The 27532-nt window shown below is 43.0% G+C and overlaps 1 protein-coding gene across 19 annotated transcripts in view; it reads right to left on the bottom strand.

The window, feature by feature from the left end:
* Positions 1 to 27532, bottom strand: part of RBFOX1 (RNA binding fox-1 homolog 1) — a 1497346-nt gene that overhangs the window by 120134 nt on the left and 1349680 nt on the right. For all 19 annotated transcript variants that reach the window (XR_005016506.1, XR_005016507.1, XR_005016505.1 and 16 more), the window contains 2 exons: positions 10932 to 11075; positions 4470 to 4523 (listed from right to left, as the gene is read on the bottom strand). Coding sequence is in view for 16 of the 19 variants with exons in the window: in XM_036826196.1 (XP_036682091.1) it covers positions 4470 to 4523; positions 10932 to 11075 (198 nt within the window). In the remaining 3 variants the exon portion in view is untranslated. The remainder of the gene's footprint in view (positions 1 to 4469; positions 4524 to 10931; positions 11076 to 27532) is intronic.

Below are 27532 nucleotides of genomic sequence, written 5' to 3'. Positions count from 1 at the left end.
AGCTCGAACATGCCACCCACCTGTCTAACACAGTCCCAATGAATCGAGTCATTGTGATTCTGGTCTGAACCCAGAGCAAACCATACTGGCCTAAAATCTGCATCATGTATGTCAGGGAGAGGTAAAAGTGAAGATAAAAATCTATTCTGAACCCCGAGTTCATAAACTAAAAGGGAATTCTACTCCATTTTCACTTTCCTTTGAAGTAAAAAAAATATATTGATTCTCTTTATTATTATTTTTACTCTCATTATTTTCTGCTAAACTTTTTTTTTTGTTTTGTTTTGTTTTGAGTGGCTCATTTCAACCTGCTGAGATGCCTAGTTGAGATCTGGCAAAGCTGGGTTCATGAAGACCTTGCTCTAGCCTCAGTCCCCCAAATACCAAAGGGATTCTCCTACGTGTGCCATTGGACAATCCTACCTCCCACCCAGGTAAGAAGTGCTATGATGTCCCTGGGTCAGATGGCCAGATTCTCATCTGGGGAGCTACACCATAACCAGAGACCACCAGCTGGCCATTTTTAGGCACCCTCTCCACCAAGCACAGGTGCTGTTTCTTTTGACCTGCCTCGTGGTCAGAATTCTATCTTAAGCAAAATGTAACTTGCAGAATATTCTTAAAATATTTTGAATATTTTTATCTCAGTCTTAAAAAGGGGATCAAAAGAAGCACCTTCTGGACTTGGCCTGGAGAGCACAGGAAGGAACTGAGTGCAATGCGATAACCCTGTAAAGATCAAGTGTGCACGAGGGGCTGCATGGGGGGAGTCAGATGCTCCCTAAGTGCTGGCGGAGAGACACTGCTTCCCAGGGTTCACCTTAACAGAGAAGGGGGAGCTAAGAGAAGGTGCAATCCTTCAGGAGAAGAGAATCTGGGGTATTTGTGCCCTCTGATGGGAAGGCATGACCCCTAGGCAGATAATGGCGACCCTAACGTGGACCAGCCGTGACCTGCTTATTTTTAAATCTTTTTGTGAAACATAAATTCTGATCTTCCCGTATCCTAGTTATTTTTCTACTTTAGTCTTGTGGGATATATCTAGGCGATATCGTCCCTTTTTGTAGTAACACAAATACAATATTTTATAGCTGAAATAAAGGCTCTGAAGTACCCAGGATGGATGCGTGCGCTGACTTTTCATCTTACATGAAAATCTGATTCCACTAGTTTCTGGTGCAGAGAACTCCTATCACCTAGAGGAGGAGAGCTGTTGATAAGGGTCTGAAGGCTCATTTTCCTGTGGGACTAAGGGCTTTACGACCCACTTGTTCCCAATTGCCTTTTCACACGCAGCCCCTTCTCCCTGGAAGACCATCTTCCCTCCGTCCCTTCCCTGGGAAACCCTGACTCATCTTTTTTCTTGCAGCTTAAATGCCACTTCTCCCAGAAGCCCTCCCAGCTTCCAACAAGATTGGTCTGCCTGCTTGGAGTCTCAGCAGCCTCTTCTTCGCTAGAGAACACAGCGAACTCTATTGCATTTGTTTGTCTTAAGGATCCGTCTCTCAGGCTACTCTGGAAAGTCTGTGAGAACAGGAAGCACCTCTGTCTCGCTCACGTCCGATTCACCAACCTTGTACTGGAATGCAACCAATACTATAGACATCACTGAATCAAAGGGCAGACTGCATTTCCTAGGTCTATGAAAAAGTAGCTATCTCCGGCTGCACCCCCCAAATGAAATGTTTCAGAGGTAAACGCAACATTTTTAAATCTCCTAAAAGGAAAAATGAATGATAGGCTCTCTCACCCTGAAATGCTATCTCATTCCATTTTCCAAGTCTGGCAGATCTTTTCTGAAAGTGATTTCCTTGCTTACTTGCTATCCTTCTATACATGAACTTGTACATTATACATCCCCAGGATGATATAGATACTGCTTGTGTGTATATAGGTGTATATGCACAGGCGCATGCACACACACACACACACACACACACACACACACACACCAAACACCCACATTGAGCCACCCTCATTGAGCACCGAGTGGCTGTCTTGGGATGGTCCCCAAAGAGGATGGACAGAAGGTCAGCTCTTGGCTTGTAAGGGCTCCCCCATTTCCTGGCTGCTTCTCCAGTACCAAAGGATGAAAATCAGGTCATACCAACAGTTCAGGTTTCTCAACAATTAAAGTGGAAATGTTCCTTTAAATAAGACCTTTTCCCGTAAAGGATAACGTCAAGTACGAAAGAAAGATATCCCTGTGTGAGCTGTTTCCTTCATTCAGCAGTTCCCAACTGGACTGTCTCCATGACATTCCAGTGGTACTGGTCAGCTCCCACACCTGCAAGACCAGTTCTTTCAGAGGGAGCAAACCCACTGAGAGAGGCTATTTTTGATGGTTCTTAATCAGAAAAAAAAAAAAAAAAAAAAAGGCTTCACAGCTTCACAAAATCAATCTCTTGATGCAGCAAATTTAAATGGTCTTATTCCTAAAGCCCTAGAGACAGGCTAATCACGAGAATGAGGGAAGAAGTCTTAAAAATAGCACCACCATTGTCCTTTCAAAATAGCAAACGATATTCTTCTAATGTCCTTAAACAGCTCTCGAAAAAAATTAAATAGCTTCCTCCAACTTGCAAAAGTTAACAAAACAAAGTACACGTGGAATATAAATTTTTTTAAAAAAACCTTTAAAGGCAGCAGTGCTAGGACTCAGGATTAGAAGAAAGTTGGCCAACATCTTCTGTAACTTTGCCCAGAATACATCAGTCCTGAGTGAAAGGGATCAGGCACGTTTTTCTCTTAACGCACTTGACTTTGCACATATAGAAATAGTACCTGTAATGCTTTTCATACCAGAGCAGAAAGAGAGTTAGCTTATTTTTCCCCCAGCCTGGAGGTCAAACTACTGACATATTACAAGGATGACCGTAAAACATCTGAAATTACAGAAGAATGAGGAGTTCCCTAAAGTAGCAAAACCTGAGAGTATAATGAATTGATTTTTCTTTTTTTTTTTTTTTTTACACTTATCTGGCATATCACAACACCATTTTGACTGTGGAAAAGAGAATACTGGCATTTTCTTTCTTCAATTCAAACAGCATTATCCTATTAGGTTAATACTAAACCTATTTAGGATGGAGAGGTTACAGACTGTCCAAGGAATAATAAAGGATTGCTTTGTGGGGAGGAAATGGTTACTATACCCAGGAGACTGGCTCTTGCCCCCTTAGGTAAAACCTGTTCTTCTTAGTAACCCTCCTGGATGCTGGCTTGTCCCAAACTGCCTGTGTATGAAAAGCTCTGGGGCTGAACCCGGGATCTCTCTGTGCTTGGTAATCAACTTCTCTCCATCCCCACTTTCACAGTCTGGGGATGTGAAGGCAGCTGAACATTCCTGGTGGACCGGAAACCAGGCAGAGTTATTGAACGTGTTCACTTTCTAGTTCCTGATGTCAATATCCAAGTCTTTTGCAGCATCCTTCCCTGTTAACCACAGTATCTGCGGCTGCTCTGCCAGATGCACTGCTTTCCTCCAGGGAGATTCTGATGGCTCCCTTGCGTTTTCCATCAATGCAGGTAGAAGCAGGACGCTTTAGCAACCTCCAAGCCCCAGGGGGCAAAGGGCTAGTTTGCATTCAAACGAAGCGTGGGCATGTGTCGAAAACAGGAAGACACAGGGTTTATCAGTTTAACCACAGCCCTGGTAGGTCGGTTAAAACACAGATTGCTGGGCCCCAGTTTCTGAGGATCTGATTCAGTAAGGTCTGGGTTGGACCCTGAGAATCTGCATTTATAAATTCCCAGGTCGTGCTGACGCTGCCGGTCTGGATACTGCTCTTAGATGACCACTGATACAGAAGATGTTTTGGAAGACTTGGGCTTTTTTTTTTTTTTCTACCAACCTATTTCCATTTTGAAGTTGCTGGAGTTTGACCATATAACCTCTGATTTTTACTAACCCTGTTAGCTCTACAGAAATCTACTTAAAAATTGGTTTCCCAGAAAAAAAAAAAAAAAAGCTAACTAAAAGCAACGGCAAATTGCAAAATGTGGGTGGGTACACAGACTAATGGATCAAGTTTTATTCAAAAGGTTGGTGTATATGAGATTTTCTCCCCTACAACCCAGGAAAAGAACTGCACTTTATTAATACAGAATAATCACATATTTACCTGCTCATGAGACTATCAACTCACTTTTTAATATAAAGAACATAATTATCACTGAAAAACAAAAATGTAGCAACAACATTATTTTTTTAAGCATGGGTAGTTTTCCTCTGGATAGACATCTACAGATATATATAAAACAGCAATTTAAAATTACCCCCTCATACATTTTAAACTGAATCCAATGTAGTCCCCACCATTTTGGAAACGGGAGGTAGTCCCTAAAGGAATTCCCAAGGAAGTGTATTTTCACAACGTAATGATTAAAACAGTGCAGTTGTTTCCCCGTATTTATAACAAGCGTTTCAACGTAAGCTAAACAATTCTAAAGTGAATGAAGTTGCTTACCTTTGAGCCTCGCTCATTAAAAATAATTTCAACATCTAAGATTTTACCAAATTGCTGCAAAGAAATAGAAATATTTTATAAGCAAGAAGAGAAACAGACTGAATCATATTATGCACATGGGTAATTGTGCCCCAAGTCAGAATTTTTTTTCTCTTTTCATATCAAGGATATACATTTTATGTTGTTCTTTCATTAAACGATGCACTTGAACCAAGAGAAAATACAACCGCATGTATTATTTCCAAATTATGGCATATCCCATCATATAAGCTATCAGAATAGGGGGCCAGTACCAAGTATGTAACCAAGAGGTTAATTCCACTTTTCTTTCTTGATATGCGAGTGATTGCCTTCCTAGGCACTGAGCAGCAAAGATTAAAAACAGCTAGTATATACAAGGACTCTTCTAGGCTATGTCACTAGCCACTGGGCAAAGCGCCCTTGGTGAAGTGGGATTTTCATAGTAAAATATCCAACTAGAATGGCATGTTGAGGATTTTGGACCTTCGTTCTGCAAAAGCCAGGAGCAGCCAGGCCATAAGAGAGAAGTAAAGATAAAAGGAAGATCCACTACACAGACACCCATCACAAGCAAGAAACCAGCATAGTTGTGGTCTATCCTCAGGCTGAAATGTACTTCTTTCAAGATGATTCTCCATGTTGTTAAACAAACAGATTTTAGACAATTAGCGTGAATAGGCTTTACAAAAAGTGGAAGAAACTCAACACATTCCAATCTAGAAACAAAGTTTCAGATGACAAATACATTAGGTAGCCTGATAAAATACAGATGTTTAGTTAAATTTAAATTTCAGATTTTTCAGGATAAGTGTACCCCACACAATATTTGGGACATATTTATACTTAATAAAATATTTGTTATCTGAAATTCAAATTTCTGATATTGTGTCTTGTATTTTGTAACTTACTACAACTAGTAACAGCCTACCTTAGTAGTCCTAGTGACAAACGCACATCAGTCTGTAATTCACACTTAAAAAATGGGAACATGGGCTCCGCTCCAAAAGCATCCGATAATTCAAAATCCTTTTCCCTGATGCTGGAATCCTTTCTGTTTTCTTAGATCACATGAGGTCGAATGGGCATTTTTTGAGTGTGGTCTGTTCTACATGAGTACAGGTGGGAGACAGTAGCACAAAAGTGTGTGACAAGGCCCAGGGGAAAATCAGATAGAAATTTTACCCTGATGCAGAATGAGAGCAAAGGCCTGTTTCAGTCATTAAAAAACAAACAGAACAACATAAAGTAAAATTTCCATCCTCTTTTTCCCTGATTTTGAGCTTTCCTATTGTTCCATTTGCTTTTGCAGCCTGAATTTTCACTGCATCTTTTATAACCCTAGGAGATTCTGTACTCTGTCTCTCTCCGCTGGGTGGAAAGCCTTAAGCAGCCTCTGTGTAGCAGAGGATGGAGCCATGGGGAGGGAGGGGCAGGAGAGAAAGGGAACAATTAGATACAGAGAATTAGGGGCAGCTTGACTGACCCACGTGCACCACTCACAGAATACTGGGAGGCCCGGAGAGTAAGTGTCAAGAAGGTCTTACTGAGATTCAAAAAAAAAAAAAAAAAAAAAAAAAATTGGAATATACAGAGGCTATCCTCTGGAATGTAAAAATCAATCTACATTACTCAGAAAGATAGGAAAACATATGCATGCTCCAGTCGAATATAAATAGCTCAAAATCTTGAAATGAAAGTAGTTTTGACTATGAGAAAAAGAAACCCAAAGCTTATGTCATCTTGGCCCACAGAAACGTGCCCATCCCTCAGGATATGTACCCGTCCAGGGGATTACAGGCTTGACTTCTTCTTGTGGAGCAGAAGTGCTTCTCTACTTCAGAGAGAAGTAGAAGGATAGGAAAAAATCAAGAAGAGAAGGCTCAACCAGGAGAGAAGATGGAAGGTCTACATCGCTAGCATGCCGTATGGAAATACCAAGAAACACGCAGCTAACTCACCCTGTAATTTGTGAACACCAAACTATTCTTTTGGTCAAGAGAAGATTCTTCTACTGCATTTTCCGTGCCCTAGATTTGGGCAGAGAAAATCGTTAAAAATAGCAGATAATTTTCAGATTTGGGAAATGCAGGATTTGCCATTGAAAGGTGAAATGAATTTCATAGTTAAAAAGGCCTCCAGCTTTGTGAACTCCTCAGAAGCCATAATTCTGATATAACCTCCTTAGAATATTCAGTCCAGACAGATGCTATCATATTTATTTCAGGCCTAAGAGGCTGGAAGCACACACATCTCTGGATAGAGAAGCTTGAAAAGGACTTCCTCTAAAACCACAAAGCAAATGTCATCCATGGAACATTCTCTAAGCAGTCAACACAAAACACTTCCTTTAAAATAAGATCTGGTTGAGACAGAACCAATCAAAAAGTAATCTTCACATGTGTCATTCCCTAAACAGAACAATGGCGCCATATGCCCTGAAATGGTCCCCAATGTTTGCCTCTTTGGCAGTTGCCACTGGGTGGAAGATCCTCAAAGCCAGTGAAATAAGCCATAAGAAGAATGCTGATGTAAGCCCCCTTCCTAAGGCAGTTGTGTACTATATTTATAGCATCAACAGTTTAATTGGGAGGTTTGCTACTAATGATGTAAACACAGCTGGCACATTTTCAATTCAAATAGACACAACTCATTCGCAGACATAACTAGGATTTGTTTGCTCAACACCGACATTCAGCTGTGTTCAACAACATCTCAGAATCCAGGCGAGGTGTTTCGATAGCTGTGTCAAGGATAAAATCCAGGAGCTTATAGGCACACACTTGGGCAAATAGGTACCACCCATTTTTAGATATTCTCAGATCAAATAATATTTCTCTGAAAGTCTCTGAAAAGTGTTCAATGGATGCAGTATAAAACATGAAAGTAAAGCTTAGTTCAAAGAGTGTGCAGGGAGGCTAAGAAAAGGCATCACCCCAGTTTTCTTAGGGTCGGCTTCATGTTTTGGATGCAGAATGGAAGGCAACCTGCCATGTCCGAAAACATCTCTATTTTGTTATACATCAAAGGTGATCGTGAAAGCTTCTTTTCTTTTCTAATGAAAGCTTCTTTTGCATGTTCTGAAAGTCATGTAATCTGTGTCTGGTGACAATAGAGAATTCAGTGGATCATATTCATGCCCAAAAGGCCTGTATTTTGATAACGAAAGCAAGGCTGTGACCTTGACAAGGGAGTGGTAAAATCTGAAGCCAGTACTCAATGAGTAGCTGTTTCTGAAGACAATTCTAGAATGAAATGCCTTGTATCAGAGGTCTGGTCTGAATGCTTACTATTAAATATTAGGTTAAATTGAGCTTTTTATTCAAGAGCAAGACATTGTGATTAATTTGGTGGAAATCCATATGTTGCTTTCATGGGTTCATTGAAAATTCAAACGGAACGGAAACGCATGTTCTGACATGAGCAAGAAGTAGGTAGCTGGGGCCAGAACCAACATCCCTTCCAGTGAAACATCCAGAACCAAGGTCCCTGATAATATAAGAGATCCCATTCACTCACACGCCAACTGGTGTTTTAAAAAGACTCTGGCTTCTGCTTTGGATGTTGTGGCCACATCATTTTTTGACCAAGGAATGTTCCATCTAAAAAAGAAAAAAAACCCCAGGAAATCTAAGATGACCTGGATGATTTAATGCCAAACACTGGAACAAATTTATCCGAAAGAGGAGGAAGTAAAGAATATAAAGCGAATCGTGAAAGAAGGGAAACCAGGATTCTGACAAAGAGACACTAAAGCCACACATTAAAAATAAAATGTTGAGGCACCTGCGGTAACCATTAGGCCTGCAGGGGTTGCAAGCTTCACAGCTGAATTGTTCATGGTTACAGAAGTTGTTCTAAACACTGCCAGATTTTAGGCAGTTTGAAAAAGGAGGCTGTTTTTCCATTGGGTTTTGGTTCTGGTTTGAAATCCCCATGGCCATATTGAACAAAAGAGACCAAGAAGAAAAATGCAAAAATCTTTGTGAGGGTTTTTCTCTGCCATCTCACTCCTTGTAGCCCCTGCCAGAGTGAGGGGACCAGGGCAAAACATAGCAACAAAAGGAGAGATGACATCTCATGTCTCAATGACTTGGAAAACACCTGATTGGGATTAAAATGTAATTTCTTAGAGTAACTATGAACTGAAAGAGGAAACCACGTTTAATTCTCTCAACTGGAGTGGAGGAGCCAATCAGAATGTTTACAGATGCCTTTTCATGTGATTCATGCCGCTAAATGTATCACATAACCAGATGGGTTTGCCGCCACCCATGTTTGGCCAGGAAGGACAGATTTTTGCAGTATTAAAATTCCATGGTTTCAAAATGGTGGTTGTAAACCAAGGAGGTCTCAGAGTTATTGCAGAGTCCAGGAATCCGTAGGTCCCCGATGATTTTTATGGACAAAACCCACGAAAAAGTCTTGCATACTTTAAAAACTGGACAGAGAGGCAGTTTGTGGTGAACAGAATTAATTTCAGAATTACTGAATGCTGCATTTTCTGAACAGATAGATAGATCCTAGGTGCAGCTATCAGCTTGTCAAATCGACATCTTGTCAGTTGCTTGAAAATTTTGACTTACAAAAAGTAGCTCTGAAACTAGTAGATTTTGATCAAGGTTTGACAACCGGTAGCACGATCCATCTTTTGGCAAGACTTCGCTCTATGCCACCTGTTCTACCCTGAAAAGAATAGAGAGGCTCAGGTATTCACACAAGCAGGATCTCTTCTTGGGAGTCTAGCTGTGAATATTTCGAATACCTTAGCAGTGTAGCCCTCTGGTAACGTTCAAGATAACAAAGAAGACCAGCGAGGACAGAGCATCCTCAGGGGTGGGAGTTAGGGTGTGTTGCAATGAGTGACACCAGAAAAGAGCACAGGATGGCCATTAAGAGGACCAAATTCAAAGCCAGCATCCCAGTGACACTTGATGAATTAAGACACATTGAAGAGCAAGACAACTTCTGAACCTGACGTGGCAAAAGGGATCTAATTCTTCTGGCTGTTGATCATTCAAACCTGGTCTCACTGCTTTACACACACTTAACCTTGGCTTTAACTTTGAATGTTCTGCACTTTTCAAAGTCATCTTTGACCTGAAAGTGCCCAAGGGTATCTCTGCTCTGCAAGAGTTAGAGGGCTCAACTCAAGGTTATTACCAAATGAGAGAGATAAAAGAGCAGAAGTTGACCTTTTCCACTGAAATGTCGGGATTCAAGCCTGGGTATCTTAAATATGAGGACGCTTCTTTTGCTTTTGTGTCAGATGCATACTTGATAAACATCATGCATGTTAAAGAAAATGTGCACGCTAACCCCACCAGTGTGGAGTGATGACACAGAGCTCGCCTTTTCACATGGGGAAGGAGATCTAGTTGGCTCAGAGTTAGGCATTAAAGTTGAGCCTCTTCTTATTCCTTGTGTAATATCTGCATCCACCCAAAAGCTTTTAGAAGGGGAATCTCTAGGCCGCCAACCTCTCCTCTAAGTCATATGTTAAGGACGTAGTTTTGTTCACTGAATCCACAGACACTTCCCCCAATGCTGGGCTGTCATAGACAAATAGACTGACTGCATTTGCAAAAATGAATACTATCCAAGTCCTGTCATAGCTATGTCCTTTGGTGGAACACTGAGTCCAAAGAAGTGGCAAACTCATCCCTTCCCGAGGAGGATGGTGCAAGTATCGTCCAGAAAAAGAATCAGGGTCACAATGTTCCATGAGCAAGCAACCCTATCATTTCTTTTCTCTGGGTTGGTGGTGGCTTCTGCCCTGCTCTGTGTTCCACCATGGTGCCTGGGCAAGGCTGTCATTTGTGGCATATGACATCACAATCAAAATCTCTGAATCCTCACCACGGATTCTGGGAGAACGTACATTGCAGGATGCATGTCAGACTCAGAAATCTGTAGTGGTTTTGTTTTGCTTTAGTGAAGCTTTATGCAGAACGAATTATTCTCAACTTCCTCTGAAATCTAGATGCTCAGTGCCTGGGAAAGAGTAAGGTCTGCAGAAATATGTCATGAGTCACTCTTCCCAATAATTTGGCAATTGCAAGAGCAAGAAAAACCAAGGTGGATCATCATGGTTATTTTAGTCATGACATGGGGTCCCGGGCCACTCGATGGGGGATCATCAATGGGCTTGTTGCAACCATGTGTTATCTGGGAGCCCATTTTCCATTTGACATTCAAATTACTAATTAGAAGAAGTACCATTGGTCCAAGTGGAAACCTGGTGAACATATGCAAAGAAATTTATACTAAAATCATAGAGATCCTGGCCCCAAGACACCCACAGACTAGGATCTAAAATGCCTTTTTTTCCCCAGCCGTGTAAACACCTCACCTTCGTATTATGAATACCAAGAACTTACATGAGGAGGGAAGGACTCTGGGGATCCCAGAGCGGGCACTGCAGAGGAGAAAGGCAGTACTTACGCCAAACATTTGTCGGAGGTCGGGATCCCGGAACCTGAAGGGGATGTTGGAGACGTGCAGCCTCTTGGGCTGGGACTTGTTTTCCGTATTTTCGGAAGGTTGTGTCTGGGGCTGACCATCCGTGGGCGCCGCATCATCTGTCTGCTAAAAGAACAAGAGGAAAGCAAAGAGGCTCTGAGTGGACCCGAATGTTCTTTCCAGTGTGCTTTTGCTTCCCCTAAATGGTAGGAAAATGCCAGAACAAAGGAATAAGGACAGGAAGAAACTGCTGAGTCATTCATTCATTCATCCAACAAATATTTATTGAACATCCACTGAGCGCCCATCACGGATCCAGGATTCAGCAGTGAGCAAAACAACAAAGATCGTTACTGTCATGGATCCTAATTCACACAGGGGAAGACAGACAATAAACTCATTAAGGAAATACAGAGCTGGCAGAAGGAGATAAGCACTACGGGGATAAAGCAAGGGGAGGGGCCCGCTGGTACTGGGGTGCAGCGAGTTCTCATAGATAATTAGAGAAAACCTCATCTAGAAAAGGAGAATACTCATTAAAGGTATCCCTTCATCAAGGCTGTTCAAAAATCTGAAAATACGCCTGCGTAATTGTTGAGGCCATACAGATAAAAATATTAGTAAATCTCCTAAAACATTTGAAAAGCCTGTTTGGTGTTCTGAAGTCCAAGTAACCATCTGTTGGACTTAAATTTTATTTTTTACGGTTTTCATTTTTCATTTCTTGATTGTGCAGACCTGTGCTGTTCATTATGGTTGACCCCCTGTGGCTCTTTAAAGTGAAATGGACTAAGATTAAGTAAAATGGGAAATCCAGTGCCTTCCTTGCACTAGCCACATTTAGCATGCTCAGTAGCCACACGTGGCTGCTGGTTTCCATGTCGGACAATGCAGATATAGAACATCTATATCTAGCAAGTTCTGTTGGCCTAAGTTGGTGCAGACAATGTTACATTATTAGCATAACTCATTACTCTGCCTCCCACTCTACCCCATCCCCCAAGTAAAAGCCTGGATAGTATGATATCACATTGACACCCCTATACAGGCAGGAACCAGGAGAAAAGCCACTTTAACATTTGATTTAATCATATAGGCCATTCCCATACTCTCAGTTCTAGAGTTTTAACATTTCAGAGATGCTTCATTTCTAGATACTTTCTCTGCAATTAGCATGTACTGCCTCTAGGTGGCAGCAGATGCCACCTACATCAGATAACCGGCTTCGCTAAAACAATGATGGAAAACCCATGCAAGAAGCCCATCAAATTTACCAGCAAGGGACTGTCCCCACCTACTCATAAGCAATTTAGAAGCATTTACCTGGAACAAAACTATCAATGCAGGCAGCTAGGTGTAAAATAATACAGACAATCTTACCAACTGACATATGTATATATAAAGCCAAAATAACATGGGCATAATTAGTGACTTTCTTGTCAACCCTTGTATTTACTGACAGATTTCGCTGGCAACTCCTTCCTAACACACCCTAAACTGTATCTGGAAGTCAAGACCTTCCGGTGGTTGCCATACTACTCTTCCAAGCTCCTTTGGTAGTCAAAGCCCTACCAGCTAACTTTCTTCAACTTTCAAGGGCCCCGTCATGAAGATAATGTACCTGGTCATTTTGCCGACGCTGTTGGATTGAATAAAGAGGATGGTGATCGTTTTCTAATCTGGAAAATGAGCAGTAACAATGGTGCACACCTTATAAGGTTCTGTGACGACTGAACATGGTAACACATGATGCCGACTTGGCAGAGTTCTCGGCACACAATACAGTCAATAAATGGGAGGTAAGGCATTTTTTAGACTGGAGGTGATTTTTACAAAAATGTCAAAGGACACGTGCAAAAAGCCTTTCAGGAAACATGAAGGAAAGTTTCTCACATGCTTATTAAACACATCTTTCCTGAGCAACTACTATCCCCTGGACACTTAAGTTCATCCTCCAAAGCATATGCAGTCCCCAGTTTAGTGGAAGAGAAAGAGGTAGAAAAAGACAATTGTAATACAGACTATTGAGAGCAGGGGTCAGAATGAATCACAGGGGGCTGAGTAAACTTAAATCAGGGACACACCACAGGCTTGCCGATTCTGGAGGTTACATTTTCAGTGGGAGATGTTTAAGAGAAAAGGTAAAGGGGACCAATGCTGTACCAGCAGAGGGCAAAGCATGTGGCAGGATGCAGAGAGGTGAATCGTGTTCTGGATTCAGGGGACTACATGTGGACCTTCGTGTCACTAGTTGGAGGGCGTGTGTATGAAGGAAGGGCGGGAGAATACACTGTAGAGGGAGGCAGGGGTTGGACCATGAAGAACCCTGGGTGCAGACCAAGAGGATACATTTCATCCTAAACACTAGGAGGAGACACTTAAGGATCATAGCAGGGGTGTGACATGGCCAGCGTGAGATACAAGCTGAGCCATGGGAGATGAACGATAAATGTCTCTTTCCTGGCTGGCTGACTCACCAACTGAATGGGTGAATGCATTACGAGTATATGAAGAAATGAATGAATGAAGGAGTGAACCATCAGCTTTGCCACCTTCAAGTGACAGTTGAAGAACAATATTATAACACTGAGACCCAGAGCAGGGACTGTATTTTCTCTGCTGGTAATATGAGGTCTGGCGACATACCCATGAGATAGATGGAAATGACTTTGCATCATGAGACTGTCACTTTCAGAGGGGTCAGGGGTCTTAACTACGCCAACAAAAAACTTCTCTAAGTTTGCAGAAGCAGCAGTTCAGCCCCCATGCTTTCAAGCCCACTTTTTCCCTCCTGTTAGAAGTTGCTGTTCAAATGCAAATTAAAACCAGCTCCTTCTCCTCCCAAGAAGGAAACTTAGATTTGGATTTGTGTATATCTGCTGGATATTTCAGCTTAAGAAACCTAATTAGGAATTACAGAGATTATGATTAAACATATTAAATGATTAATAGCATTATGCTGCTCATGTGAAAATGAAAATTAATCATCTTTAGTCAAACAGGACTTTGGAGAAATCTTTGCGTTGTTTCCTTTGATAAAAACATACACCGCTCAATTAATCATTGTGTAGCGTGTGCAAATATACAAATGCTCGTAAATGGTTGCGTCGGAATACCTGTGTGTTAAAAGTAATTTCAAAGATAACACGGAAAAAGAAAAACTCAACCAAAAATACTTCAGACATCATAGGGGAATGGAAAGGAAAGGGATGAGGAGGAATGTCAGGATCCAGAGGTTGAAAAAGAAAAATAGAAAAAAAAAAATCTTTTAGATTGAGCATGCTTGCTTCTGTGGTGTGATGTAACACAAGACGGGGCTTTGATGAGGACCAAGTGCAGTAGGAGGTGAACAAAAAAAGCTACGACAGAGCCTCAATCACGCTAGGAGTCAGAGCTACAGGAATGACCCTTACTGACCCACATCTTGAGTATTTCAGGCTGTGAGATTTCCTTTTTGTTGGGAACTTTCAGGGAAAACATATTCAGAACATATTCAGTGTTTTATATCTCTCTATTAGTTTCCTAAGAAATTACCAAAACTCTGGTGACTTAAGGCAACAGAAATTGATTCTCTCCCAGTTGTAAGGGCCAGAAATGTACAATAAAGGTGCCATCGGGGCCACGCTCCCTCTGGAGGCTTCCAGGAGAAATCGTTCCTTGTTCTTCCAGCTGCTGGTGCCTCTTGGCTCAGCAGAGCTGCACTGCTCCAATCTCTCGTCTTCGTTCGGCCTTCTTCCCTCTGCATGTCTGAGACTCATCTCCCTCTGCCTTTTTCTTCTTACAAGGACATTAGTCATTGGATTTAGAGCTCACCCTAAATTGAGTATGATCTGGTCTTGGAATTCTTAACTTAATTACATCTGCAAAGACCTTTTTTTTTTTTTTTTCCAAATAAGGTCACATTCCCAGGTTTACGAAGATCAGAACATAGACATATTTTTTGAAGGCCATCATTCAACTCACCAAGACCCCTGCTAAGCAAACAGACCAGAAATGCATGGAGAATGAGTAATTGTTGTCAAGGTGTGGTTGTACTTTTTACCAGTTCTGGTGGCATGGGGCTCTCAAAAGGGTTGGCCTCAACCCAGGTTCAGAAGAAGGGAGAATGTCCCTACTAGAGGTGCCCCCAGGCTCTCATCCATCACACTGGTCACTCTGATGAGTTCCTTAAAAATGAGAAGAGACTGAGTCTTCCTTCAAACGCAGGGCTCCAAGACCCCCTTTCTGCACCTGCTTCTGGATGCACTGACACGCTTCAGCGGGCTGAGAAGCGTTCCTTCAGCCTCCAGAAAGGCCACCAGCACTTGCAGATGAAGACCTGCCTGCAGGTTCCCTGCACAGATGATAAGCGTCCCCTGAGAACTCCGCTGAAGCTTTATGGCAAAAGCACATGGCACAATGTCTAAAGACAAAATAATGTGAAAAAGCTACACAACTTACTAAAAGAATGAAACATCTAGAATGTGTCTTTCTGAAAGGCAGGGTCTACCTGGTTTGCAATTACATTCCCCAAGGCTTGTGCATGCCAAGGTTTAGTGGGAATTAATCGTTGAAAGAAGAACTCTTGATTTATCCATGTCTGATTTTTTTTCTTTGAAAGTCATTTTGGCTCTAAAGTGGGAACCAACTGAATTAGAAATGTACCTCGTAAACCACATTTGGAAGATCAGGAGGTGGAACATAAAAAGGAAGCAAATTCATACTGGTCCACTCGCTCAGAGATTGAAGGAAATTGAGACAAGTAAGGATGTGAGAGCTGTAAGCAGAATGGCTAGGGCACCATCCGTCTCAAAACCCTCCCATCCAGACCCTCACCCTGGTCTAGGAGACACAGCCCTAACCCCCTTGCTTCCTACCGCTCCCCTGTCTTGTTCACGGGCCTCTTTGCTCTCCCTTCAACATACTCAACACACACCTCCTTAGTCTTTGCACCTGTTTGTTAGTCCCTTTGCCTGGATATTTCTCTCCCCAGACGCCTGTGTAGCTTGCCCCCTCTTGCCAGTCAGGTCTCTGCCCAGATATCACCCGTCAGAGAAGTCTTCCCTGGCCCCATCATCTAAAACAGCCACAACACAGAAAACTAAAAATAGAATTACCATATGATCCAAAAGTCCCACTCCTGGGCATATACCCAGACAAAACTCTAATTCAGAAAGAATGCACCCCTATGCACCCCTATGTTCATAGCAGCACAATTCACAATAGCCAAGACATGGAAACAACCTAAATGTCCATCAATAGATGAACAGATAAAGAAAATGTGGTATATATATATATACAATGGAATACTACTCAGCTATAAAAAAGAATGAAATAATACTATTTGCAGCAACATGGATGGAAATAGAGATTATCATACTAAGCGAAGTTAGTCAGAAAGAGAAAGACAAATACCATATGATATCACTTATATATGGAATCTAAAATATGACCCAAAGGAACCTATCTGTGAAACAGAAACAGACTCATGGACATAGAGAACAGACTTGTGGTCGCCAAGGGGAAGGGGGTTGGGGGAGGGATGAAGTGTGAGTTTGGGATTAGCAGATGCAAACTATTACATATAGGATGGATAAACAACAAGGTCCCACTGTACAGCACAGGGAACTGTATTCAATATCCTGTGATAAACCATAATGGAAAAGAATATGAAAAATAATGTATATATATGTATAACTGAATCACTTTACTGTATAGCAGAAATTAACACAACATGGTGGATCAACTACGATAAAACATTTATAAATAAATAAATAAATAAAACAGCTGCATCAGCATCTCCTCCCTTCATGCCCATTGATTTGTTTTTTCACAGCAACCATCACTTCTTACCTTTACATTATATGCTTCTGTTAATCTCTATAGTCTGTCTTCTCCACCAGAATGCACAGTCCATGAGAGTACAGACCGCAGAACCTCTATTCACTTTTTATCCCTAACCTCCTAGAACAGAGTTTCTCAAAAACAGAAACGTTGACATTTGGGCCTGTTTAATTCTTTGATGTGGTGACCACCCCGTGCATCGTGAGGTTCAGTAGCACCCCAGGCCTCCGCCCACTTGAGTTGAGACAGCTGAAAATATCTTCTGGGGTTCAAATGTCCCAGGGGGAGCAAAATTGCATGAATTGAAACCGTTGACCTAGCATAGGTGGTAAATTCTCAGTAAATATCTGTAACGTAAATGAATAGGCCTGGTTTTGCCATGAGGGAGCTGCATGAATGCTAACTTCATGTCTCTGGGTCTTAGTTTGCATGTGCATAAAGAAATAAATGTATATCTGTCCTGGATCCTTTAGCGTGGGGTCATGAAATCAAAGTCCCGTGAATAAACAGGGGATCATTACCATCCTTATTAGGAGCAGGATTAATAACCATCAGCTTTTGTTCTTTATTTCTCAGGCCCACAGCTGCCGATGACTCTGCGATGCAGAGCCCTCCTCATCACGCGGGAGAGCTTGCAGGACCCTATGTGGATGCAACGTCCATTAACCTCAAGAGGTGCATGTCCAGGCAGCTCTTGGCAAGAGGTTCCCAAATCAGCTCACTAGAACAGCAAAGCCAGCTTCTGCTCTGGCCCAGTTCGAAGGCCCTGTTAGGAGGCAGGATGAGTGCCACAGAATTTTTCCTAATAAACAAACTCCCCAGATATTGGCGCAGGTTATAAATGTTAAGAAAACACCACCAGCACTTTAATCTCCTAAAGATCACTTAGTGCTTCCGCAAAAACCTTAATAAAGAACCGCGGGGCTCCCTCTGCTATAATCTTTCCTAATTCAATGAATAGCTCTGAGCAACCTAAGGCTAATCCTGGTGAAATTGGATTTTGATATCGACCAATCCAGGGATGACTGCTGGAGAGAATACGCACGGTTGTGCAGAAGTCTGCGCCTTTCAGATCCTGGCCCCGCCCCACGCTCTGCTGAGTTCACCTGTGGACCATATTTTGGGGATGACCAGGCTATAGAATCACAGGCCAAGGGCTTTTGCAGCTGGAAATCTCTGAGTTCAAACTCTGTTCCATCATTTACTATTCCAGCTCCTTAAATTCTTCTGAGCCTCAGTTTCCTCAGCTGCAAGTAGGGATAAAAGAGTTGCCTGTAGTCCCAGGTCATTGGAAGTAATGTAGGTGACCACCACAAGGATGCATAAGTAAAATGTGGCAAAGTTGTCAGCAGAAATTTGAATTCAGAGAGAAAGGAGAGATTTGGAAGCACAGCATGGAGTGTGTGTATGGGGGAGGGGGGGCAAGGATGATAAATAAACAGGAACTGTACCAAAGTATACTTGATGAAGGCAAGCCGAGGGTGCCACTCCCAAACATGCCTTTCTGCCACAAGGATTATTGGGCGAAACAGCAGGCATAGGAGAAGCTCTGAATATAGAGTAGAAGTTACCCTTTTTGTAAGAGACGTTTACATTTATAAGGGAACTCTCCATTTGTAAGGGTGTCTCCCTCTAGGTACAGGGGAGAGACGGATAACTAAATCTCTAGAAACTCTTAGCAATGGGAAGGTGACAACTTAAATCTGCATCACAACCACGCCCTCGTTTACTGAGTTTTTCCTCATAACCCCCCAGACTGGCTCCCATTCCCAACATCTCCTTTTGTCTTGAGCTGGAGATAGTATCTAAGGTGGTGGCTTGGACCATTTTGGGGCATTGCTCAGGTTCCCTGGGTCTCTCCTACGTGCACAGGAGGTGTACATGTCATTATTATTATTAAACTTCTGTTTGTTTTTCTCCTGTGAACCTTTCATTGCAGGGGTGGTCTCAGCCAAGAACCTAGAAGGGTAAAATTATTTTTCCTGCCCTACGTGACAAAAATGAAAACGCATATGCTGACAACATAGCACTAGTTCAAGGACGGTGATCAAGCACTTTAGGGCAGCCCTGTCCAACAAAATAAAACAGGAGCCACAGAGGTAATTTAAACATTTCCAGAAGCCATTTGTCAAAAAAGTAAAGAGAAACACGTGACGTTAATTTTAAGAACATATTTGTTTAACCCCCCTGAATAAAAATATTACTTCAATTCATAAACAATGTAAGTGATATTTTACATTTTTTTAACTCAATCTTCTAAATCTTGTGTATAATTTGTACTTAAGCTCATCATCTCAATATGGACACTAAGTTTTCATTGGAAATGCCTGAGCTGTATTTAGGCTTTGAAAGATTGATGGTTGACTATTCAAGACTCTCCAAACATACCTAAATGGATTTGAATCACTGAATCAAGCATCAGTGTTTGCATTAAATTACAGTTGAATCAAAATAAAGATTCAGTTCCACAGTCATACCATCCACATTTCAAGGGCTCAAGGGATACCCATGGCAGGCAGAGTAAGGGCCCCTTAGAAGCGTTAATATCCTAATCCCTAGAACCTGTGACTATGTTACTTTATATGACAAAGAGGAATGAAGGCTACAGATGGATTTAACATTGCTAATCAGCTGACCTTAAAACAGGGAAATGATGCTGGATTACCTAGTGGGCCCAGGGTACCTACAAGGGTCTTAAAAGTGGAAGCAGGAAGCAGAACAGTCAGCAACAACGACTCCACCCACCATCGCTGGCTTTGAAGTTGGAGGAAGCAGGTCATGAGCCAAAGAATGAGGGTGACCTCCAGGGGTCAGAAAAGGAAAGGAAAGGGATCCTATCCAGAGCCTACAGGAAAAAAATGTAATCCGGAAGACACCTTGCTTTTAGCCTGGTGAGACCCATGCCAGACTTCTGACCCCAAACTATAAGATAAATAAATTTTTGTTGTTTAAGTCACTGAGTTTGTGGTACTTTGTTAGGGCAGCAACAGAAAGATAATGCATCTCCTACTTAAAAAGCATAGCTACAGAACATTTCCATCATTGCAAAAAGTTCTACTGGACAACACTGCTTTAGAGCAATGGTGTCTTGGGGGGATGGGAGTGGAAATGGGTTTAAAAGGGAAGAAAGTAGGAAAAGAAAGAGAAAGGAAATGTCTTCTTTAGGGCACTGGTGATAGGACGCTTCAAAGGGAGGAATGTGATAATTTGAGAGTCAACTCTCCGTGGCTGTGTTTTCAATAAAAATATTTTTAAAACATGAAATAAATTTGGGGTAATAATAGCTTCCTCATGTGGTACTGCAAGAATTAAATATGCACCACATATATAGGGGTATGCTTCCTCATGCAGTTGGTCCTACCAATGGCAGCTGTTAACGTTTGTTGCTATCATTATCATTATTATTATTGTTACCGGGGATATATCTCTTCACTCTGTAGATAAATGTTTCTTAACCTATTTCTGTGTTCTTAGACACACTAGGGTTTTATGAAAGCTATGGACCTACTGGACACACTAACGGTTTTATGAAAGCTATGGACTTACCAGACACACTAAGGGTTTTATGAAAGCTATGGACCTACTGCCTGGGGGGAAAATGCACATACACCTGAACTTTGCATACAATTTCAGAAGTTTACAAACACCCGGAAGGATACAGTTGACATCCATGGACCCTGGGTAAGGACCACTACTGTGGAAGGGCATTCACCTCCCCTCTACCCTGAGTTGAGACATCGGATGCTGAGACCACCACCCACGGGTCACTTATAAGCTAAGTGTGGACCTGGCTAAAGGGTCTGAGATAGAGCATTGAAAATAGAACTGTGCTGAGATCCTACTGTGAGTTGGGTATCTTTCTAGATGTTTTTCATACCTTATCCCACTGAATCACCATAAGGCCATGAGGCTCAGAGAGGTTAAGTGACCTGTCCAAAGTCGCACAGCTAGGAGATGGCAGAGCCAGAATTAAACCTAGGATATCCAATTTCATACCCTGGACTCTTTTGCCCCCTCCCCACCACGGCCTCTCAAGGTCAAGGTGAAGATGCTTTGGAAAGTCCAAAGACAGCCAATTCCTAGAAAGCAACTGCAGGGCACTCGTACAGAGGAATAAAGATTCAATGAAGTTCTAACTGCTTGGGCTTTAGGTCTGGGCTGGAACCAGAGTGATAAGCTCTGTGAACGGGGCCTTATCACAACCAACCAACCCAAAAGCAAACAAAACCAGTCTGTTTCAGACGCCTCCTCTGAGCTCTTAGACATCTTGTGTTCCTCTCTGTTCAGACTTTATTAACCATAGCTTTTGAAAAAAAATTAGTTTACTTACCTCTCTGTCTTAATAGAATATTAACATCCCAAAGACAAACACTATATCAAATGCATCTTTGAAGCCCTTTACCACATCCCATAGTAGGTACTTAGCAAATCTTTATTGCCTCATTCCAGGAAACCTCTCTGGGTCCAGCTTCTTTCTCCATGAGCATCTCCCACTCTGCCAGGAAGGTATCAAAATCCAACACCCAAGACTCAACACTAAGGCAGTACGATCCCCTCCCCAGCCCTGCCCCACTTCCCGGTCAGCCTGCTGAATATTCAGCACCTTCCCTCTAGTACCGGCCTGCTCCCCTCCACGCACAAAGCTCTTAACGGCGATAAATAAAAACTGTACTTTTGAATAGCCAGATGCTCCTCCCTCCTCCACCAGTCAAGTTATTTCTCAGAGAGAAAAGCTTCTGAGTGTCTTCAAGGCATTATTTAAGTTGACAATATTATGTGAGCGATGGTTGAGTACCCACTGCGATGTACTTGGGACCGAGTTGATTTGTGTAACAAACACTTGCCCTGTCTCTTCTTGCAGCCTGAATAGCAGTCTTGATTTAGCCAGGACTGTCGGGCGCCAAGTGAATTTACAGGATCCACAGTCCCTCTCAGGCTGCAGAGACGAGCAGGGGCAGAGCACGGAGTGGCATAATTCAGTACATTGTGCTATAAGCTCTGAAAATACTATCACGGAGCTCTGCAATATACCTATTTGATTTGATTCGTAAACTTGATAAAAAAGCAATCGAGAAAAGTTCAGGGGGAAAATATATATGTTCTAAGCAAAAATGTAACTATATTGAATGTGTACAAAGGACCAAAGAAAGGAGTGGGGAGGGGAGAAAATCATGCATACTAAATCAACTTCCTACCCTTGCATTAGACAATATTGCACATTCTCCATTTAAAACGAAGCAAGATGGTGCAAAGTGATTTTCCATTAAAAATAATAATCATGGTAAGCTCGGGGAATGTGAATGGAAACCCACATCTTGGGTTCTCTCGCAATCCCACTTCAAAACGGGGCTTGTGCAGATTCACTCAGCTTCCTGCTTTTTCATTTTAGCTCCGTAGGCAAACAAATAAGTTAATCACGCAGCTTTGGATAGAGTTAATGCCTCCTTCTTAACGCGGCTGGGCTGATTCCACAGCTAGGTGACATAGATTTAAGAAATATATCAAATTTCTCTCAATGCAAATAAATTCAATGCTCTGCCGGAATGATGAAATTCCTCGGACAGGAGAAGGGCTGGAGGACAGAGACGGGATGACTCCAAATTCTTTGGCTACTTTTTTTAGTCTTTGAAAGAATAGGATGAGCACGCAAGGGCCAAGCATCGAACACATCTGTAAAGGAGATGACCTGTCAAGGTGTCTGTATTAGTCAGCACCAGCTGCTGTAACAAAATATCACAGACTGGGTGGCTGAACCCACAGACATTTACTGCTCATGCTTCTGAAGGCTAGGAAGTCCATGATCAAAGTGCCAGCGTGTTCGGTTTCTAGTGCGAGCTCTCTTTCTGGGTTCTCACCTTCTGGCTGTGTCCCTGCATGGTTGGGGGGGTGGGGAATGACCTCTCAATTCCTCTTCTAAGGATACTTATCTGATCATGAGGATCCCACCGTCATGATCTCATCTAACCCTAATTACTTCCCAAAGCCCCTGTGTCCAAATACCATCACACTGGTGGTTAGGGTTCGAACATATGAATTTGGGGGGTGGGGGGGACCCAGTTCAGTCCACAGCAGTGTTTGCAGAGCCTGCAAACACCTAGGAATAAGGAAAGGTGTTTTGTCCTAAAGAGGGACAGGGGTTTCGTGGGGCTTGAAACTAGATGTTCTCCTATCCAATCACTCAAAATGTATTTATTGAGCATCTATTCTATTTAAGTCCCTGGGGATACAGCAGGTAGAATTGGGGATTGGTGTTGCCTCTTAGACAGCAGAACAATACGACTATGAAAAGTGCTTTTTCTCTATTTCTCCATGATCAAACTTTTGGATTTTAAGGAGTTGAAAATAACTACTACTACTACTAACAATCAACATTTATAGGCTCTGAAACCAAACTATCTGGGTTGGAATTCCATCTCTCCCACATCCCAGCTGTGTGTCCTTGAGCAAGTTACTTAACCTCCCTGGGCCTCATTTCCTTCATCTAGAAAATAGGAATATTATTAGCACCTAACCCCAAATGAGTCAACACCTGGAAGTGCTTTTCCAGGCCTGTAATTATTATGGTGATCAACACCTAGAACAGTGCCTGACACCTGGTAACGTTGAATAAAGATTGGTTTAATGATTAGCACTCTGTTAAGCTCACTGCATCGCCTGATGACTCAGAGAGGAAGATTCTACTATTTGTCCCCATTTTACGATCAAGGAACTGAGGTTCAGAGAGCTAAGGGCTTCTTTGGGATGCTCAGTCAGTCCATGGCAGGCAGAGTGGCAGGATGGTTGGGAGAATTTCCTGGATCAAATCCCTTCATGACCTCTGAAGACCACACGACAGCTTTCTGGCCACCTGGTGATTAAAAACTCAGCCCAGTCCCTTTTCAAGGTTCGAAGGTCCATGAGATTCAAACTCTCTTCCTAGCGCTGCAGACCTGTCCTGACGGATCTGCAGTAGCAGGGGGTGTTTCCTGCCTTTCCACCCCTTCCATTCCAGTACTTGGCAGGCCGTGTGAGGAGGTCCACCTCTGGGACCCTCTTCTTCCCCTATTAGGTCTTGTCCTTTCGGGCAGGGGGTTGGGAGAAAGGATGGAGGAGGTAGAGGACATTCACTGAAATAAGATGCTTCCTGGTGGTGAGACACAAGTGCCCCACTCTGCTCTCTCTCTCGTTCTGCTGGAGCTCGTGTGCCCCTGGTGGCTTTGCTGCATGTGGCAGAGCCTGAGGTGTCAGTATGCTTGGGTTACTTGGGGCAGTGATCAGCCACCCCCATCCTCCTCCACTGTTGCCCAGTGTCCTGTCTTTAAGGTCAGTACTCAATGCTCCCGACGCCCCTTGTAAACGGGGGTCCCTGCCGTCAGCACTGGGCTTCCTGGACAGCCTCAGAACTCCTGCCCTGTCCTCTGAACTTCACGCTCTCCCGAGAGCCAGGGGAACCACAGGGAGCAGAGGGCGGGCGCCCTGACACATCCTCCGTGACAGTTCTCTCCCATCCTGCTGTTTCCAACCACGCCAGCAAGCCTCCACCTTTACAAATCCCCCGATAAGAAGCAGGCACGAGTCTCTGTTAATGACATCCTGGGCCCAACTAATTTAAGGAACGTGTCAAGTTCTGCCAGGAAGTGTGCCACCTTCTCCTGCTTTGATGGCATCATTAAGATGAGACTTCTTCTCTAGCCCAGCAAGCACCCAGCCTGAAAGAGAGGGCAGCACGCCACCCTCCCTGTCCAGGAGCGACTCTCCTACAGCTTTCCCCTCATCCCACCTGAGCCCCCTGGTTGTCTTTAATCCACTGTCTCACTCAGAAATCAAGTCCAACTTAAACATCAATTTAAAAAGAAGAAATGTTGATATTTTGTAATGAATCCTTAAATCCTCAAAGATTTTTTCCCTCCTAATGTATTATGTCACTCAGGATTTAATTTAACCAAATGACAGATCTATACATGGTACTCATTTTCCAGACCTAAGGAAACTGTTGAAAGCACAGTTTGGCTGCAGAAAACTGGTGATGAATTTAAGACAGAACTGATCTCCGCTAAAATCCCTGGATTTTCCTTACTAATTACCTTTCTTTGTATAAATGCTTGAAACAAAGAAACAAGCAGTCCGAGGGTTTTGTTCTAGGACAGAACTGGGGTTTTCCCAGTGTACACTGAGACATGTGTAGATACCATTCTTTGTGAAAATTCACCTGTCTATTCACAGACATTTTGACAAAGAATCTTGTCTCATAAAGAACATGATTTCCGTAAACGGACACAATTCAGGTTACTTCTGAGTTCCAAATCCTATTCGTCAGTAGGCTAATTTCTCCTGCACTGGTAGATGGGGAGGGGTCTAAATATATGTTAGGAAATAGAAATACTAAGAAGTATACTATGAAAATAGAAATGCCTGCATCTCCCTTCTAGTTTGCTCTTTACCTAGATGGACCGCAAACTTTTTCTTAAAGGTCCGTATAGTAAATAGTTTGATGTTGAGGGCCATTCAGCCTCTGTTGCACATGAAAGCAGCCATAGGCAATATGAAGAAAGAGAAAGATCCACTGGTCCTGGGGTCATCTCTCCTCTAATTATGTCATTCATGGCTCTAATGAGAAGAGGGTGAGGCTTGAAGAGATAAGATTTGGGAGGTGGATGAGATGCTGTGTGACCTGGGGCAAGTCACTCACCTTCTCAGAGTCTCAATGTCTTCATTTGTGAAAGAGGAAGGACAATACCCGCTCCCTCATGGGTCAGACAGAAACAAATGGGATTATGCCCCAGAAAGGGCCTCGACTATTTCAAGGTGTTGTGTATCTGTGATCAACGATTTCCATTTTTCTGGGTTACTCTATGGAAGAAGCAAGATTTTCTCACACTGCAGACAAAAACATGGAAACCAATGGAGCATCTAGACTTTTAGTCATTGGAGGTCCTTCAATTCAGGACATTTGGATTCAAGCCCAACTTTTGTCAGTTTCTCACTATGTCAGGTTTCTGGGATGAAATTTATTGCACCTGAATAAATGAAGGCACTGAATTGGGTGGGCTTCCTGGTACATATCAATTTTAAAATTCAAGGCTCTGAGACTCAGGGAGGGTGGGTGGGGTGGCTGGGGTGAGGGACCCAACCTTGGGGGCGGGGGGGGGGGTTTGTTCTTGGTCACCCTTAGCAAAATGCAGGTTTTGTGATCTGAAAGGTGGACAGGTTTGCCTATAGTTGGAGAGGTAGAGAGTAATGCATGGACTCCATCAGTCTATCTCCAAGCACAGCCTTCACACCACATTGAAGTGACCTGGGGAAGCTTGTTGAAAATGCAGATTTCTGGGCCCCGCCCCACGACGAATCATTCCTAACTCTGGACTCAAGATGAATCATTTTAAATAATCCTCACGGGTGACTCAGATGTATTCTAACATCTTGACAGCCACTGTTTTATATCCTAGGGAGGCAACAATGTGAGTTTTTGTGTCTGGACTAAGAAACCAAATGGGACTGGAGCTCCAATTCCCAGTTATCCGACCATGGACATGTTACTTTGCCCCTCTACACCTTACCTCCCGTGAATCCATTCATCCAGAGAATATCCATGGACTACCTTCAAAGTGACTGGGGAAGAACCAAAGGACAGGGGAGGATTAAAACCATAACGTAGGCACAGCACTTACCAACGACTTAAGGCTTTTTTTTTTGTCTTATACATTTATTTATTTATTTATTTTTGGCCGTGTTGGGTCTTCCCTGCTGCGAGGGGGCTTTCTCTAGTTGGCGGTGAGCGAGGGCTACTCTTCATTGTGGTGTGTGGGCTTCTCGTTGCTGTGGCTTCTCTGGCTGCAGAGCACAGGCTCTAGGCACATGGGCTTCAGCAGTTGCAGCACGTGGGCTGCCGTAGTTGCGGCACGCGGGCTCCGTAGTTGCAGCACGCGGGCTCAGTAGTTGTGGCTCACGAGCTCTAGAGTGCAGGCTCAATAGTTGTGGCGCACCGGCTTAGTGGCTCCGTGGCATGTGGGATTTTCCTGGACCAGGGCTCGAACCCGTGTCCCCTGCACTGGCAGGCGGATTCTTAACCGCTGTGCCACCAGGGAAGTCCCGTTAAGGCATTTTGTGAGCACTCAGTAAACATTAGTCACAGAAATCAAGTCTTCAACTACCCTCCTGAACCACCTTCGGAAAGCAGAACCACGGTTTAGAGGACACATCCCAAGCCCTGGATTGGATCTTTTGTGTATCAGGGTTTTGCACACAGCTATTGGACTGCTCTTGATCTGGGGGGCACACTGTCTCCCTGAATTCCCTCTTCTACCTAAAAAAGAGACGTGTATTTTTAAGGCTGAGGGGGTGGGGTGAGGTGGAGGCAGGTTATGTTTCAAATGGTTTCTCTACTGAAGTTAAACAAGACTTTGTTATGGATCTCAGATACACCTAGTTTCTTCTATGAGGAGATATATATGTAGAGAGAGAGAGGGAGGGAGATGTGTGATGTACACATCATAACACAATCACAAGGTTGAATTCCAAGGCAGATGGAACATTCTGACGGGGAGGCTCACCCCTGACTGATGATTTGATGCTTTTGATCTTCCATATTGAATTTGAGATTACAAGCCTCCTTTTCCATTCAGCCCTGCCCTGCAGCTTTCCCCGACTCCTTCACATAGAGCAACCGTCCTTCACTGAATGGTAAAATAAAATAAAAACTCTGGCATATTTTTATTCAAGTTTTAGAAAAAATTTTTAAGATGAGTAACAGTGGAGTTCATTTAGCCTAACTGCCTAGGAGC

Source organism: Balaenoptera musculus, chromosome 15 (assembly GCF_009873245.2).
Source record: "Balaenoptera musculus isolate JJ_BM4_2016_0621 chromosome 15, mBalMus1.pri.v3, whole genome shotgun sequence".
NCBI classification, from domain to species: Eukaryota; Metazoa; Chordata; class Mammalia; order Artiodactyla; family Balaenopteridae; genus Balaenoptera; species Balaenoptera musculus.
This window is presented reverse-complemented; position numbering and strand designations above follow the sequence as displayed.